This window comes from Boleophthalmus pectinirostris, unplaced genomic scaffold (genome assembly GCF_026225935.1).
Source record: "Boleophthalmus pectinirostris isolate CB_2022bp ecotype Guang Dong unplaced genomic scaffold, ASM2622593v1 HiC_scaffold_21, whole genome shotgun sequence".
NCBI classification, from domain to species: domain Eukaryota; kingdom Metazoa; phylum Chordata; class Actinopteri; order Gobiiformes; family Gobiidae; genus Boleophthalmus; species Boleophthalmus pectinirostris.
This window is the reverse complement of record NW_026571175.1, coordinates 28,219,536-28,237,234: the sequence shown is the minus strand read 5'-3', so window position 1 is coordinate 28,237,234 and position 17,699 is coordinate 28,219,536. Positions and strand designations below refer to the sequence as shown.

The 17,699-nt window shown below is 41.0% G+C and overlaps 1 protein-coding gene across 1 annotated transcript in view; it reads right to left on the bottom strand.

The window, feature by feature from the left end:
* Window positions 1–2,857: 2,857 nt before the first annotated feature.
* The window catches only part of pvrl2l (PVR cell adhesion molecule related 2 like), a 292,584-nt gene continuing 277,742 nt past the window's right edge, over window positions 2,858–17,699 (bottom strand). The window contains exon 7 of the mRNA XM_055157102.1: window positions 2,858–4,006. Coding sequence (XP_055013077.1) covers window positions 3,396–4,006 — 611 coding nt within the window. The 3' untranslated portion in view covers window positions 2,858–3,395. The remainder of the gene's footprint in view (window positions 4,007–17,699) is intronic.

The following is a 17,699-nucleotide window of genomic DNA, read 5'->3' as shown; positions in this document are numbered from 1 at the left end:
ATTTGAAAAGTTCTGACTAAGTTCGATTTAATTGCTGATATGACAGAGTGTAGCCTGTTTAACTTATTTCATTTCAAGTGTAGAATGTAATAAATTAAAACATAATAATACTCATTTGCTTACCCTAGTGGCAATACATTTAAAATTTAATTAGCAAAAAACACACAGCTCACTTTTGAAAAATTGTCAAAACAAAACATTTTTTTTTCTCTTTTTGTTACCGTTTTTTGATTAATGCTATGAATAATGTGTGTGAATAAAGGAAGGATGGAATAATAGTTGGACTAAAACACATTTGGCTTTGCACTGTTGAACGTCTCAGTTTTCTTCAGCAAATTGACTCTCCAACTTAAAACACAAAAACATCTCGAAACTGGTGAAACGACCATTTAGACCCATCAAATAAGTACACCTAGACCGTCATGCCTTCCCAAATTAAGATTAAAGCTGCACTATGGAACTTTTCTGGTGAAGGGTCTGTCATCTGTTTGTCTCCATGGAGATTTTATTGCTTTGTCTGGGATGTTGCAGTGTTCTTTCTATTACAAGAGCTTTTATTGCAAAAAAAAAAAAGTCAAAATCATGTGAGCTGGGTCCTGATTACAACACCAGCTTGACTAAACGGAGATAAGTTTAAAGCCACACTGTGTAACATTCCTGGAAAAGGAACTACACCTCCACAGAGACAAGCAGGTGGCAGGCAGCTTAAATTAAAGGTGCACTGTGTAACTTTTCTGGTGGACGGTCCGCCACTTGCGTCTTTCTACGGAGATACAGTCTGGAATGTTCCAAAGTATGACTTCAGTTGTGTTCACACTTCACAGGGTCAAGTTACATGTCAGATCTGTGGAGAGGCGAGCCCACTCACAGTAAGAATGCAAGTGCCTCCGCTCAATTTCAGTTCTCTCCGGCGACTACATCAGGAATTGGAACACATTAGATCAGGGGTGTCAAACATGCGGCCTGGGGGCCAGATCCGGCCCTCCAAGACCTTTAATCTGGCCCTCAGCTGATTTTCAACTGAAATATTTTAATTATATTTTCTATTAAAATATTGGTAATGTTTCTGTGTCACTTATCATAGCAGTGTCTCCAGTGTCTCTGTACGTGGCCCCTCCCACCAGAGCAGCACAAATGAAGACTTGCCTCTTTCCAAACGCTCTTAAAGGACGATCGTTTTGACTGTTGACCGTGACACCCTCATCAGAAAAATGTCAAAAATGAGAACGCCAAGTGCAGGATTTTCCAAGAAAAATTGGACTTGTTCCCATTTGCAAACAAGTTCATGTGTTGAAATTGCATTTTTCTTAAAGTTTCAGGTTGTTCATAATATTATAATATTTGTAAAAGCAAGAGTTCATCATTTAAAAAATATTTCTGTAATAGATTTGTGTTTCTCTGCACAAATATTTGAACTTATTGCTATTTTTGGGCTACTGTATATATGCCATGAGTTTTCTGATCCAGCCCCTTTAGGATCAAAGTAGGTTTGACCAAAATGAGTTTGACACCCCTGCACTAGGTTCACAAAAACCCCAGAAGTGCGAGTTCGGGCACCAGCCAATCAGCGAAGAGCCAGACATTCTGCGTTGGCAACGATTCCCGAGATTGAGGATTTAAAGCCGGAACAAAGAGAATGTTCTGTGAATTTTATCAAGGGGAAAGACGTTATTGCCCTTCCACTTTTAATGCCACACTGGGACATTCCAGACAAAGCAACAGCGGTGGGTGAAGTACTCAATTTTATTACTTAAGTACAGTAAAAGTACACATACAGGGGCAAAAAGTTACTCAAGTAAAAGTATCATATAAAAAAAAAATCAAATTAAAGAAAAATATTAAGCAATTAAAGATGTACTTAAAGAGTAAAAAGTAAAAGTATTTAGCAGATTTTAAGAACAATTGAAGGATGAAACGTGATAAAGAATTTTACAACATGATTTGTTAATTTTTCTAGCTGTTTTTGTGTATTTGGTTTGTTCAAAGTTGGGACGGAAACTCAAATTAAATACTCTAAATTAATTAAGTCTCAGCCATTTCAAAGTACTTTTTACTTTTCACTCCAGATCTAAAATGTAGTGGAGTAGAAAGTACAGATACGTGTTGTCGAATGTCGTGAAGTAAAAGTGAAAATAAAAAGTTTCCACTGTAAAACTGACTTCAGTAAAGTACAGATACCTACAATTTGTACTTAAGATTCGCACTTTTACTTCGTCCACCACTACAAAACGATAACATCTCCGTGGCGGACAGCACCAGAAAAGTCGCACGGTGCACTTTTAAAAGTAACACGGGGCACCTAATAATTATAACTCGTTTGCATATTCCCTTCGTGCATTGTGGGTAAAAAATAAAACACAAAAATATACAACGCTGCAAGGAAAGTTGGGTTGAAACAAAGTAAAGAACATCTTGAATCATTAGGGAAGCCGTGTGCAGCTCCCCAAGGCTCCTGGTGCAGCTTTTGTTTAGATCAACACCATTACACAACAGCGAGAAAAACAGCTACGAATACGCTACAAGAACATCAAAACTGTGCTATAGAGAAACAAGAGAGAGTCCGCTTCGATATATAGATGTTATGGTTCATTTCAGTCACAGCCAACCACACATTAGAACACACTGATAAGCTTGCGATGTAACTGCACCCCCACCGCTCCCTCTGTCTCTGCTTCATCAACAACCCAATGGGAAATCCAGGTGGAGGCGTGGGGGGGGGGGGGGGGGGGGGGGGAGGGGGGAGTGGGGAGGGAGCAGACGGCAACTCAGAAGGGGCGAAAAAATAAAACAGTGCATTTCTGTCCCCCCACGAACCTGTAAAAAGTCCACGATAAACCGCGACGCTCCGCTTCGCCGGCGGAGCTGCGCGCGTGTTTTTCCAAGTGTTGTTTTTTTCCCCCCCCCGAAGCGACGTCAGCGGATGCGGTTTCGATGTGATGTTCGACGCGGTACGACCGGTGGTCCACGAGAGAGGGCGCCATGACGTGTACACAAGTTCGATGAAGGCAGTTTTTTTTCCGAATAGGCGACTGGGTTTGTACAGTTCAATATAAAATACGAAACGATACTCCGCACGTTGTCACAGATCGCGAAAGCAGAAGAAGACGACGATGTAGCGTAAGCGGCGACAGTTTTCTTGGTTTGCTTCGATTTTTTGACTTTATTTTTGCCTGACAACGAATATATCCATCCGAATGATACAGCACGGTTACATCACAAAACATTCTCGTTAGCTTTAGTCCCTCTCCTGATAAGACGAGGCTACACGTGTGGACGCTGAGTTTGTTGGTTATTGAGCTTGTAGCCAATGTTGACGAATCAAATCAGGCGCCTCGTTTCTTGCACTTTTCAAGTCTTGTACCCTATATCTACATTCCGCCATTATCCAAATCCGTTCACACGTAAATCGCAGTCCGTGATATCACCGAACCATCTCTTTGCGACTCCATATCGTCATCAAGGTAGACATCCAGCTCCTCTTCGTCGTTACGCCCCCTGTGAGCGATGGGATAGGCCGGCTGCATCGAGGTCCCGCCGCCCCGCATGCCCCCGAACCTGTCGAACCGCTCCTCTTCGTCCATGCTGTCGTCCATCGCGAACTTCCTCCTCTCCGCTTCGTCCATGTCGTTGGTGAGGAGGATATCGGCGGGGTTCGGGGCCACGTGGTGATGGAGGTGGTGGTGGTTTTCGGTGAGCGTCCCCGTGGCGTCGCACCCCTCTCTGTACGTGTACATCGGCCCGTTATTGTTCCCCGTTCCGTTTTTATTGCTGCTCCCGTTTCCCGACTGGCTGAAGAGGAGGCGCGCTTTGTTGCCGTAGTCGCCGCCGTTGCTGCCGCCGCTCCCGGTCGCGATGGAGTCCCCGCTGCTCGGATACCCCCGTCTCTGCTGGCGGCGGCTACGGGTCAGGAGCACGGTGACCAGGCCGATGACCAGAAAGAGCGCGAGGAGGGAGCCGATGACCGCCCCCGCCACCACGCCGGCGCTGGATTGGTCCTCGAGGGATTCTGCACAGAGGGGGGAGGGGTGTGGAGCAAAGGGGAGGGCAGGTGGGAGAGAAGAACAGTTTTGCTCATTTTGGGGGCAGTAATTCAAAACAGGACTACTACTACTATGTTTATAACGGGTGAAAGGGACATTTAAAGTTGTATTTTTGTGTAATTTTGTCAAACGTTTATATTGTCTACAGGGTTTTCTAACTTTGGAGACAATATACAGTTAAATACAGGGCAACTACTATTACTTCTATGTGTGTAATGTGTAAATTGGACATTATAAGTTGTATTTTTGTGTGTTGTATGTGTATATGTCGAGCTTTTGTGTGGTGGAACCATTATAAAGCTAAAAATAACAGGTTGACAAGTTTATAATTATGGAGGCAATATAGTTTAATGTAAGAAAACTACTATTACTACTACTGCGTTTTTAAAAAAGGGGCATTTTAAGTTGCGTTTTCATGTGATTTGTGTATGTGTGAACTGTTTGTGTTGTGTAACCATTATAAAGCTAAACATGCCAACAGGTTTTGCGAATTTTGGAGGCAATATTGTTCAATAAAGGACAAGAACTACTACTATAAGAACTACTATTGTGGATAAAAGCGATATAAGACTTAGTCTAGACCTAGACTAGACCTAGACTAGACTAGACTTAGACCTGTAGTTTTGTGTGGTATGTGTGACCATTGTAAAGCAAAATTTTTAACTTTCAGTAGTAGGTTTTGTGGATTTTGGAGGCAATATAGTTCAATAAAGGACAAGAACTACTACTATAAGTACTACTATTGTGATTAAAAGCGGCATAAGACTTAAACTAGACTTAGACCTGTATTTTGTGTGGTGTGTCTGCATGTGTGACCATTGCAAAGCCAAAATGTTAACTTTTAATAATAGGTTTTGCCAATTTTGGAGGCAATATAGAAGTTGTTGTATATTATAATATATGACAACTACTATTGCTACTGTGATTATAGGCCTAGTGAGTATAAGGGGCATTCTAAGCTTTATTTTAGTCTATTTTTTGTGCGTATGTATTAGGGGTGTAACGGTACATGTATTTGTGCTGACCGGTTCAGTGCAGTTCTGTGCACGAGTGAGTTTTTGTGTGTTTACATTTCGCCACTACATGTGCAGCTACACAGAAGGCTCAGGCTCTTTAATATTCACAAGCAAACTCATTGGTTTTTCTGGCCCAAAAATATGAACATTTAGTAAAACTTCATGCTGGAACTGTTAGTGCTGCGTTTTAGTTTTTGAAAAGTTTTGTTTTACTGTTCAGAAGGAATGAATTTTTTATAATATTTCACACATTTGTTGCTTATTTGAGAATATTTTATTTAACTTATAAGTATTACCAAGCAGCACTTTGCATTTATTTTATTTTCTTGTCAAATTTTTGGTTTAATAAACACAAATAAACACCAAGCAAATTAATTTTCCATTTTGTTCCCATACTGTACCGAAAATGAACCGAACCATGATTTTTTGTGTGCCATTACACCCCGAGTATGTATCAACCTTTTGCATTGTCTAACCATCATAAAGTTAAAAATCCTAACTAAACTAAATTGCTAATAAAATAACAAAAAAAAAATTAAAAAAAAAATCATAAAAATTTAACACACTTTTTCTTTATGTAGGCCTAAGTCTATTAATTTTAAAAAGGATAGTTACACAAAAATTAATTTACTTAACTTAAACTTAAATTAAAAGGGCACTATGTACATTTTTCTGGTGAGTGGTTCAGAACTTTCTTTTCTCCATGACGAAGTACATTTTTTGTCTAGAATATTCCACAGTATGGCATTACATTAATCTATCTCCATGAGGCAATACCACCTTTTGACAATAAAAACAGCTGTAAATGAACACTTGCACAAAAGATAAGATTAATGCCATACTGCGGAACATGCCAGGCAAAGCGTAAACCTATCCATGAACCAAAAAAAAAGTTACATAGTGCACTTTGAGTTACTTTATCTCAAAACTATTTCATAATTTGTCCGCGTCCTCTTCCGTGCAGCTGTATTTAATCTGGCTCGGTGAAGTCTTTTGTCCTTGAGTAAGTACATTTATTCCTTTCATTTTAAACAAAGCGCTGGAGATAATCCACTAAAGGCGAACAATAGCATTAGGGGCTGTTTTAAAAGGAAGTTTTTTGTGTTTTGGTGTGCGTCTTTCTTATATGTTCACCATATTCAAAATCCTATTGAGTTAACTCCTTTTATAATGTGTGTAATCCGTTTATGAGGTGTAGTTTTTGCTGGGATCAGGCCAAATTTGACGTTCTCTCCCCCCCAAAAAATGCTGCTTTTCAGATTAATCTAATATTTTTTCATACAAATTTTCTAGTTTTTTGACCCCTCCCCCGTGTCCAGCTGACGCAACGGACCGCGAAGCCACGGTCGGGTTTCAAGTTGGTGTGAGCCACAAGTTTGCCACCTCCCCACTCGTGTTTTCGTCGGAGGATTGAAACAAAAATGAAGTGCAAAAGCAGGTTTAGTATCACAAACGCACACAGACACACAGCACAGAGATCAGAGCAGAGGTTAGAGGAGAAAGAAAAACAAGCAGCCCATAACAGAGCACAGTTCACACACCTCCATCTCCAACTTCTGCGCCCACGGCCTCTTATTGATTCTCTGATTGGCTGTAAGTCGTTCCAAAAGCATTGTTCTTTTCGTACTCAAAGCCGGTTTCGCAATTTTCTTTCACTCCATTCGGTGTCAGTGAGTTACGTCTGGAGCCGCAGTTGCCATGGTGCAGATGGACAAAGAAAAGAAGGCTATTCTGTGCCTATGGTTCAAATTTACGAATGATTAACAAAGATTACAATTAGTTAATGAGAGAACGGCTCTTATGAACGGATCCTTAATGTGAACGCCTGGAATCTGAACTTTTTTCTATCTAATTTCTATACATTTCGATACTAATTAAATCTAAGGCTACGTTCAGACTGCAGCCTGAAGTGACCCAAATCTGATTTTTTGGCCCCTATGTGACCTGTATCTGATCTTTTAATGACAGTCTGAACGACACAGATCCGATTTTTTCAAATGTGACCCAGGACACTTCGATATGTGCTCCTGAAACCGATACATATCCGATCTTTTGACATGGGACTTCAGTCTGAACGGCCAAAGCGCATTCATCCGACCTACACGTCATCAACAAGCCACAAACGTCACTATTCTGCGCTGAAGTTGGCGAAAATTGTTAATGAACTCCGTGTCACTGAAGCGAAGCACATCACCACTCACCACTCCTGGCTACATCTCCATATCCACAAGTTCCTTTTAACGGACGTTGCTGCCGCTGCCCCACAAAACACCACGCCAAAAACCTCGTCCTTCTCCTTCTCAATCTCCTCCTTAAAGCAAGGAAGTTGTTCATGTTCTGGCTCCGGTACAAGAGGAACTTTAAAATCTCCAGGTGCTCAATGCTCGCGTCCATGTTTGGACAACTTCCGTAAACACAGAGCACGCTCACTGCAGTTGATGTCATCGTGTCTCCAGTGCACATGCGGGACACTTTTGGGCCGTTTTATGCTTCACACTGGAGTCACATACAAGTCACATTTAATTGGAAATGTGAACGACCTCGCAAAAACATCGTATTTCACAAAAAAATCGGAATTGAGCGTTAAGCCCTGCAGTCTGAAAATAGCCAAAGTCAACAGTTGAGTGAGATGTAAACAGACTAATAAAGGATGACTCAAACATGTGTGAATGACAGAAAAAAACACAAGTCCAGGTCTGTTCTTGAGGATGTAACCACATTATAACACGGCATGAAGCTTACAAGAGTCACTTTTTGTGTAATACAGCAATACAGGACCTTTAAAGGTGCATCATGAATCTATTAAAATAACTGGACAGGGTTTTGCTGCTTGTAGTTGCCTTCAGTTGACATAGCGGCACTCACTGGTACTACAGTGAAAAAATTCCCTGGGCCGAGAAAGGATATTTCTACAACTTTCAAAAAGGTAGAATTAGTTGCCGATTTTTACCTATTTTCAGATCATAACTTTTTTCTCAGCTCAAAATCCTTCAGTTGTCTTAAAAAACTCTTTTTAATCATTCACTCTGGCTCCTCTCGCTCTGATTGGTCAAAGTGATCACGTGATACACAAGCCCCACTACTGCGCTTGCTCAATCAGCCACAGCCAAAAAATAAATAAATAAAATCATTGTCTATTTTTTTTATTATTATTTTGTTTTTTGAGACAAATAATGAAGACAAGTTTTATTTTTATTTATTTATTTTTACTTATTTTTGGGTTTATTTTGAAAAAACAATGAACGAACGAATGATCCACGGATTCAGAAGCTTCACGTCATCATTTGTTGTGAAATCGACTCCTATTAGGCACGGTGGACACTGAGTGCGTATACATGCACATCAATAACCCGGTTATGATCGGGTTTTTTGAGTATCCCGGTTTCTTGATGGTGCATGTATACGCAGTAACCCGGTTTCAGTAACCCGGTTATGGCAGTATCCCGGTTATTAGAAACCGGGTTACTGTAGCTGGTTTATTCCGATAGTAACCGGGTTACTTGTGGCATGTAAACGCAGTACCCCGGTTACTGCAACATAAAGTTGAGTGCGCATGCGTCCAAAAAGACACTTTCCAGCCTCTTCAACCACAACAGTAGTGACATAAATAAATTGACCAACATAAATAAAGTGACCAAACGAGTGAAATGACGTAAAATAAAGAGCTGCGCTAAACCTGCACACGTACAATCTGCACTCGTACGACCTGCACTCGTGTGACGCTGAAAAGCTAAAACATGAACTATCTCCTATACTCTATACGCACGGAACACACTTACCATCATTAGCGCCTCTTCTGTCACAGAAATAACACACATAATCCACAGAGTCGTGTCATTTAGTCCAAAAGAAACTGATCGCATCAGCGGCGCAAGGAGCGAGTTGTTTTTATCGCCGCTAACAGTTTATGCTAATTAGCCAAACGGTCTTAAGTTTCGTTTCTGTAAAACGTAAACAAATGTGATCACAGCTGAATTATCTGATCAAACGGGCTGATGTGTCTATAGTCTTTATGGTTTATATGTTGTAAAGTTGAGTTTATTTATGCAGAAGATTTTAATGAAGAATCTGCACAGTGGATTGTGGGAGATCTCGTAGCTCCTTAGCTTCTTATGCTAAAGGAGCTCACGGTTTGTATTTTTCCTGGTTTATGAAATTGATTTAAGTTAATTTTTGCGCCTGCGCATTTGTAAGATTATGTCAAGAAACCGGGATACTCCATTTGATCATGTATACGCGGATATGAGTGTCCCGGTTTCTCAGTGCGCATGTAAACGCAGTAACCCGAATACTGACATAACCGGGATATGGCTAATAACCGGGTTATTGATGTGCATGTATACGCACTCATTGTTGATTTAAAATGTCAGAAATATCACATAATAACCCACAGGTGCTAGATTATAAGTGTATAGGAGTTCTTTAAAGCTCTATTAAAGTCTCATGCTGGTTTGTAGAACTGAAATAAAAAAAATAAAGCGTTAGCCCGGTAGAGTAGAGTGTATAGCGCTGGACCACGGGACCTATCCAAGCTTTCCATTAACTTATAATACACAAAGCCCTTCTCGGAGGTCTCTGTGGACGAATCACAGTGGGGGTAATTTGTAGCCCTTTCACTTTTGTATGCAAATGACAAAGCAGCTGCAGACTGGAGAAAAACGCTCCATATGTGGTGATTTGAGCTATGGCTTGGACGGGATACAGCGGTCAGTAGGGGGCGTTAATAAAAGGGAAGTAACTGTCAGTACTGTAAGTTAAAGCATTTGGCCGCGGAGAGTTCGTACTATAGAATTAATGGCTCTCGCTGTTCGGTCTCTACTAAACTGCAAGCTTAACACAAGTCGAGGTACTATATATTCACAGCAGCGGTGCCCAGATTTAGAGATAATTTCAGCGATAGTTTGCCAGCGTATTAAGTTAAAGTGTTGAAAAACAAACAAACAAACAATAAAGGACTAAATAAATCTGTAAAATGATGTAGGATTCCCACCTAAAAGCAGACGTAACAAACTTTTCAGAGCTTTTTCAGGCCCGTCAAAAGAAATTTGGGAGGCAAGAGGACTCACATGGGCCCCTCCTCTAATATTAATTTATATATGGATGTAATAATTCTTGGCCCGTAAGACCCTGGGACACCCTTTGTCCCCCACGTTGACTCCCTTCGTTGTTTCCACTCACAATTTACTCGCCAGAAGTTCTCTTTGGAGTGATTTGTGCATGTTTGAGCAATTTAGAATCACTTATTTTGTCGATCGCCTCACGTTTTCACCAACACTGCTCTGTACTTACTACGTTACAATTTTATTTTCTTAATCTGTGATATATGTAGGATTCTACAGTGTCGTGTAGTCATATCAATACAAATGCAAATAATAAATAAAAATTGCTTCTCGTGTTTATACCAACATCAGCTCCCATTGGGCACCACGGTTTTCTAACATGTAAATCAGTGGACTTGTTTCTTTTATTAAGTTGTTTTAGAGGAATATTGTGATATAAAATGTGCAAATTCTAACATCATGATTCATAGATGTCACAGATTATAACTATATAGCAGACACAAGCACTGTAGGTCTTCTTTAGTAATAGCCATAGTTGTAATGGGTAAAAGTTCAAAACCTTTATTTAACTAAAATCAAACTGAAGGATTACCATACTTTTCGGACTATAAGGCGCTCTTAAAATCCTTTAATTTCCTCAAAAATCAGCAGTGCATCTTATAATTCGGTGCACCTTATGTATTAATTCTTTTGTGTTTACTGACTTTGAACCGATTTTATGTGGTACACGGCACTCAGAAGTCTGTCAAAATGTTTTAGTACAACTTTGGTAAGCTACGACGCGGCACCGTTTGATGGACTGTCGGAGCATTACCATAGTCAGGAACCTCGTGGGGTAAGTTCGACAGAAGTTGACCGCATCAGCGCACAAGGAGCGAGCTGTTTTTTTCAGAGTTTATACCGTATTTTCCAGGCTATTAGATGTGCTCTTAAGCCTCTAACCACATCAAAAAACGGCCACGCGCCCCGCAATCCAGAGCGCGCTATACACGAATCCACTCGGGTGTCCCAACACGACTTCAGTAAACTACAAAGCCGCACCACCCGCAGCGCACGCAGACAGCACGTGGCGAAAAACACCCGCGGCCACACTCATCACTCCACACCGACGAGGAACCGAATGAAGGAACGAACCGAAAAAGCGAGTGCAATGTGCCACTTCTAGACACATCTGAACAACTGAGTCACTGCGAACACGCCGACAATCCAGCGGTCCCAGACAGCACCCTCCCTACACGCCACAAAACTGAACAAAGTATCGTGAACGCGCCAAACAAAGTCCCACTGACCCATTGAACTGTTGTGTTTCGTTTAAAGTCCGGTGCGGTTTATTTGTGAAAAAAGTTCATAAATAGACCATTTAATGACAGTACGCCTTATAATCTAGAGTGCCTAATAGTGCGGAAAATACTGTAGTTTATGCAAATTATCCATGTGGTTTTAAGTTTGGTTTCTGTAAAACGTAAACAAATGTGCGCAAAGCTGCATTAAACACATTATTAATCAATGTATATTTGAGTCCACCTCGTAGGAAATTTAAAAAAACAAACTTAAATTATCCACCCACATTCACATTCATAATACACATTCACCAAGACAGGGAGGCAACGCCGGGCGAATTACGCCACGATCTGCCAATGGATCATGTACGCCTGGTGTAAGGGAACAGTCTCAAGTGTTGTCCGTTTGTTTCGCTTAATGCGCCTTATAATTTGGTGCACCTTATTTATGAAAATAAACGAGAGCATTCAGCATTATTGATATTGTGTCTTATAGTCTGAAAAATACATTACCCACAACACAACGCCGCAATGCCAAAAAAAACAAACAAACAAACACGTTCATTTAAAAATCACAGCTCAAACTCTACACGGACTTTCCCCCCAAAAGTCTGTAAATGGAGCTAACTACTCAAACTACCACAGCGGCGGCTTCTAACACTTTTCCCCGAGCCGAGTCCAGCGCCTCGTATCGAACTGCAGCGAGCCTGTGCAGAGGAGCAGCCACCGCATTTGTCACAGACTGTGCAGTAATGGAGAAAGAGCGGAGACAGCCGCAGAGGAGAGGCGAGGTCACAGAAGAGGGTGCAGCTCCTGGGAGAGGGAGGTGAGGGGGAGGTTACGTCTGAATTAGGGTCTACTGTCTCCTACACTGTCCCCATTATGAGTCTATGGGGAGCCTACACAACTCAATTGATACTTTGCCATACAGTCGGATCACGCTGGGGGTGTCCTAAATGAATCTCTGCTGGCGGGAGCATCAGATACCAGGGTGAAACTGCGCATTTTAATCCCAAACAGTGTATTTTAATTGAATTCATTTGGATAATTTGAGTCCTGGAATTGACCATCTCTACTGAACTAAAGCGTTATAAAGACATTTCTGCTTAGAGGAGCTTTGGGGTGCCAAGTTCTTCACTGGGGGTGCTCACTTAACGATAATTTAGAGGCTTTTATGGTTGCAAGAGCACTTCCAACTCCACCAAGTTTGCAAAAAACTAAATCTAGTCCAGTTAAGATGACTTGAATTTAGAGTTAAGTATTAAGTTTTATCATGATTTCAGTAAAATTCACTTCACAAGTAAAATTATCTGCCAGTGGAACAAGACCTTTTGTACTTAAAATATGAAAATACATCTTGCTCCACTAAAAATAAGAAACAAAATAGAATGTTGCTTGAATTAAGAAAAACACACTTATTCCATCGATAGATAATTTTACTTGTCAAGCTGAATCTACTCAAATAAAGTAAAATATTGTTAATTTAAGTCATTTTAGCTTATCTAGATATTGTTTTTTTCCGGTGTAATATGGTGGTTTGTGATTTGTGGTTGCCATTTGAACATTTTTAGTCAAGACTCAATGCTCTATGAAAATGAGGCAAAGATTTTTGGGGGGCTGTAGAGGAACATTGGCCCTTTTAGGAGGGGCTAGTGCTCCCTCAAATGCCCCCTCGAGCCCCCATCCCGGTGCCGCCCCTGAACAAAAGGTAGAAGTAGCTGTTTACTTCAAAACTCCTGCCTCATGACATCACGAGGTGGAACAGAGCATTTTAAGCACTTTAATAATAAAGGGTTACTGTATTTTTCGGACTATAAATCGCACCGGATTATAAGGCGCAATCTGAATAATGTTTTCTAATGAATTCTCTCATCTATTTTCATACATAAGGTGCACCGCATTCTAAAGCGCATTAAGAGAAACAAACAGACTGATCTGTTGGACTAAAGGACACGACTCAGTGGAATATGTGTGATGAGGATTCTTTTCTGCGGGAGTCGGTCCAAGTGGCTCTTTGAGTATGTAAATTTGCCGACCCCTTGTATACGCAAACGCCAGGTTTAAATCCTAGCCTCCAAGTGTTGTGGCGTGTTATGTGCATAGACCTTGAGACAGAACAAAATCTTAAACCGTATCTTTTTACCAAAGCCTTTTGTTAATTGTATCTTATTTTATTTTATTGGTTCTATGTTGTAATAGTTTTAGCTTGATGCACTTTGAGGCTGATGCTCTTTTATTCATTGTTTTTACCTTTAGCACTTTGACATTATTTTATGTAAAGTGCAACATAAATAAAATCTATTATTATTAACTTATTGTTATGCATAAATCAAAAACGACAGCGACAAGACGACAGCGGCAGTGTGCTTTGAGTCAACACAGAACTATACTTCGCCTTTACTCTGCGAGGCTCCTGACTACGATTACGCCGTAATGCTCCGACGATCCATCATTCGTAGTTTACCAAAGTCATACTAAAACATTTTGACAGATTTTCGAGCGCCATGAACCATATAAAATCGGTTCGGGGTCAGTAAGCATGACCAGAATTAATACATAAGGTGCACTGTCGATTAAAAGATAAGTGCCCCTTATAGCCCAAAATATACGGTACTCAAATATGTGTGAATGAACTGAGCAAAAATCCAGGTCTGTTTTTGAGGAGGCAACAACATAATAACATGGGTTAAAGCTCACCAGAGTCAATTCTGCGTAACGTAGGATGTTTAAATATGGCCAGATTACAATAATATGACGGTATGAATGAACCCAGTCGGGCTTATCCTTATGTGAACCTGTGTTCTCCGGCGCGTGTGCCAAACGGCCTGTATTTATGATGCCGTTTACACTGAAATCATTAGTGGCATTTTTCAAAGCGGTGACTGAGAGACAGATGAAAAATGGGGCTTTGTGAGCAGCTCAGAGCCTGTCCGCCTTCTGATAATCAAGTCCTTAAAAATCTATTATTATGTATGGGGCTATAAAGAACAAGGCTGCTACCAGGGCCCATTACAGCTGGCATGTTCATTTTTCAATAAATCCTGGGTCAGCCCGAACATAGGGGGACTCTCTTCATTCATCTCGTCTTCAAAGTTCGACTCGCAGCCAACGCAAGAATGTTAAAAAAAAGAAAAAAAGAAAAACGTACTTCCCCGTCTCGGAGCGGGCTTTCTCTGAGCCGAAAATATCAACAAGAAAGAAGAGACGTGACCTCAAATGATAAGAGAGGGCATGGGAATGAATTTACCAAGCAACAAAACGAAAAGATAAGCGCATAAATGTACATTTTATGTCTTTTAACGGAACCGTATTACGCTATTTTCTGATCTATGTTATAATATTGTTTCCTTATCAAAAACCTACTTGGAGTTTTAACACAAAAAACCTGCAGATTTAGGCCAAGTTTTTCTCTCAAACTGAACACAATGTTCCACTTTGTCATGTGATGTGCTCCACTGTGTTTTTAAACTCCACAATGCAAAAAAACTAAATCTAGTCAAGTTAAGATGACCTGAATTAAGAAAGTTTTGTCATGGTTCGAGTAAATTTGACTTGACAAGTAAAATTATCTAAGACTTTTTGTAGTTAAAACATGAAAATACGTCTTGCTGCACTTAAAATAAGAAAAACAACAACTTTTGCACTTAAAATAAGCAACAAAGTCGAATGTTGCATTGCTTGAAAAAGAAAAACTCACTTATTCTGTTGGTAGATCATTTTATTTGTCAAATTGAATCAACTCAAATAAAGTAAAATGTTGTTAATTTAAGTCATTCTAACTTAACTTTCCAGTGCATACACCTTCACTAGAATCATTTGGATAATTTCATACCTGGAATTGCCGATGTCGACACAACAAAAAGGTAAAAGGAGCTGTTAACTTGAAAACTACCACTACATGACATCACAAGGTGGGACAGAGCGTTTTGAGCTTTGGAGATTTAGACTAAAAACATGTGTGAATGAAACAAAACACAACTCCAGGTCTGTTTTTGATGAGACAAAGACATTATAACATGGAAACAATTTTGTAGATGTATATTTAAAAGCAGATCGGGTCATAATGAGGACTGTCCTTAGATAATTACAAACCATTTTTATCGTCCGCGAATCAGGAAGTAACATTAGTGCGCCTTTGTTGGGCTTGTTGTTGTTGTTGTTGTTGTTGTTAGTGATGTGGTGATGTGATCCGTGAGTCTGAGCTGATGTGAAATGTGTTTGAGAAACTCGCTCCACTGAACCTGACCATGACCTGACTGCACGAGACACTGAGGAGAGAGAGAGAGAGAGAGAGAGAGAGGGATGAAAGGGAAGAGAGGGAGAGAAAGAGAGGGGTGTACTGAAGGTTAAAGAGGAGGGGTGAAAGAGAAGAGAGAGAGAGAGAGGAGAGAAAGGGAGAGAGAGAGAGAGAGAAGTGGTTATTGGAGGTTAAAGAGGCACAGTGAAAGGGAAGAGAGAAAAAAGAGAGAGAGAGAGAGAGAGAGGGTGAAAGAAAAGAGAGAGAGAGAGAAAGAGGGGAATATTGAAGGTTAAAGAGGAGGGGTGAAAGGGGAGAGAGGAGGAGGAGGAGGAGGAGAGAGAGGGGGTTATGGAAAGTTAAAGAGGAGGAGTGAAAAGAAAGAGAGAAAAAGAGAGAGAGATAGAGAGGGGGAATATTGGGAGATTAAGAGGAGAGTGAAGAGGAAGAGAGAGAGGAGGAGGAGAGAAAGAGAAGAGAGGGTGGTGTTGGAGGTTAAAGAGAAGGAGTGAAAAGAGAGAGAGAGAGATAGAAGAGGAGAGAAAGGGAGAGAGAGAGAGAGAAGTGGTTATTGAGAGGTTAAAGAGGAAGTGAAAGGGAAGAGAGAAAAAAAGAGAGAGAGAGAGAGAGAGAGAGAGGGAATATTGAAGGTTAAAGAGGAGGGTGAAAGGGAGAGAGAGAGGAGGAGAGGAGGAGGAGGAGAGAGAGGGGGTTATGGAAAGTTAAAGAGGAGGAGTGAAAAGAAAGAGAGAAAAAGAGAGAGAGATAGAGAGGGGGAATATTGGAGATTAAAGAGGAGGAGTGAAAGGGAAGAGAGAGAGGAGAGGAGAGAAAGAGAGAGAGGGTGGTATTGGAGGTTAAAGAGAAGGAGTGAAAGGGAAGAGTGAGGGAGAAGAGGAGGTGAAAGAGAGAGAGAGAGAAATAGGGGAATATTGAATGTTAAAGAGGGGGAGTGAAAGGGAAGAGAGAGGGAGAAGAGGAGAGAAAGAGACAGAGAGAAAGAGAGAGAGTGGGAAAGAAGAGAGGAGGAGAGAGAGAGAGGGGAACATTGAAGGTTAAAGAGGAGGGGTGAAAGGGAAAGAGAGAGAGAGAAGAGAAGAGAAGGAGAGAGAGAGAGAGAGGGGTGAAAGAGAGAGAAAGAGGGAGAGAAAGAGGGGAATATTGAAGGTTAAAGAGGAGAGGTGAAAGGGAAGAGAGAGAGAGAAGAGGAGAGAAAGGGGGAGAGAGAGAACGTGGGGAGAGAGAGAGAGAGTGGTTATTGGAGGTTAAAGAGGCACAGTGAAAGGGAAGAGAGAAAAAAAAGAGAGAGAGAGAGAGAAGAGGGGTGAAAGAAAAGAGAGAGAGAGAAAGAGGGGAATATTGAAGGTTAAAGAGGAGGGGTGAAAGGGAGAGAGAGAGGAGGAGGAGGAGGAGAGAGAGGGGGTTATGGAAAGTTAAAGAGGAGGAGTGAAAAGAAAGAGAGAAAAAGAGAGAGAGATAGAGAGGGGGAATATTGGAGATTAAAGAGGAGGAGTGAAAGGGAAGAGAGAGAGAGAGGAGGAGAGAAAGAGAGAGAGAGGAGAAATAGGGGAATATTGAATGTTAAAGAGGGGGAGTGAAAGGGAAGAGAGAGGGAGAAGAGGAGAGAAAGAGAGAGAGTGGGAAAGAAGAGAGGAGGAGAGAGAGAGAGGGGAATATTGAAGGTTAAAGAGGAAGGATGAAAGGGAAAAGAGAGAGAAGAGAAGAGAAGAGAGAGAGAGAGAGAGAGAGAGAGAAGAGGGGTGAAAGAGAGAGAAAGAGAGAGAGGACAAAAAAAAGAGAAAGAAAGGAACGAGTGAGGGATATCAAAGGTTAAAGAGGAGGGGTGAAAGAGAGGAGAGAAGGATGTATGTGTGACAGAGAGACAGATTTAAAGAGGGGTAAAGGCAGAGAGAGAGAGAGAATGAGAGAAGAATAGATTGATTGTGTGGGAGAGAAACAGAGAGAGAAAAAGAGAGGTTAAAGAGGCATATAGAGAGGAGGGAAGCGAGAGAAAGAGAAGAAGGAGAAGAAGAAGAAGAAAGTGAATGAAAGAGACTAAGAAAGAG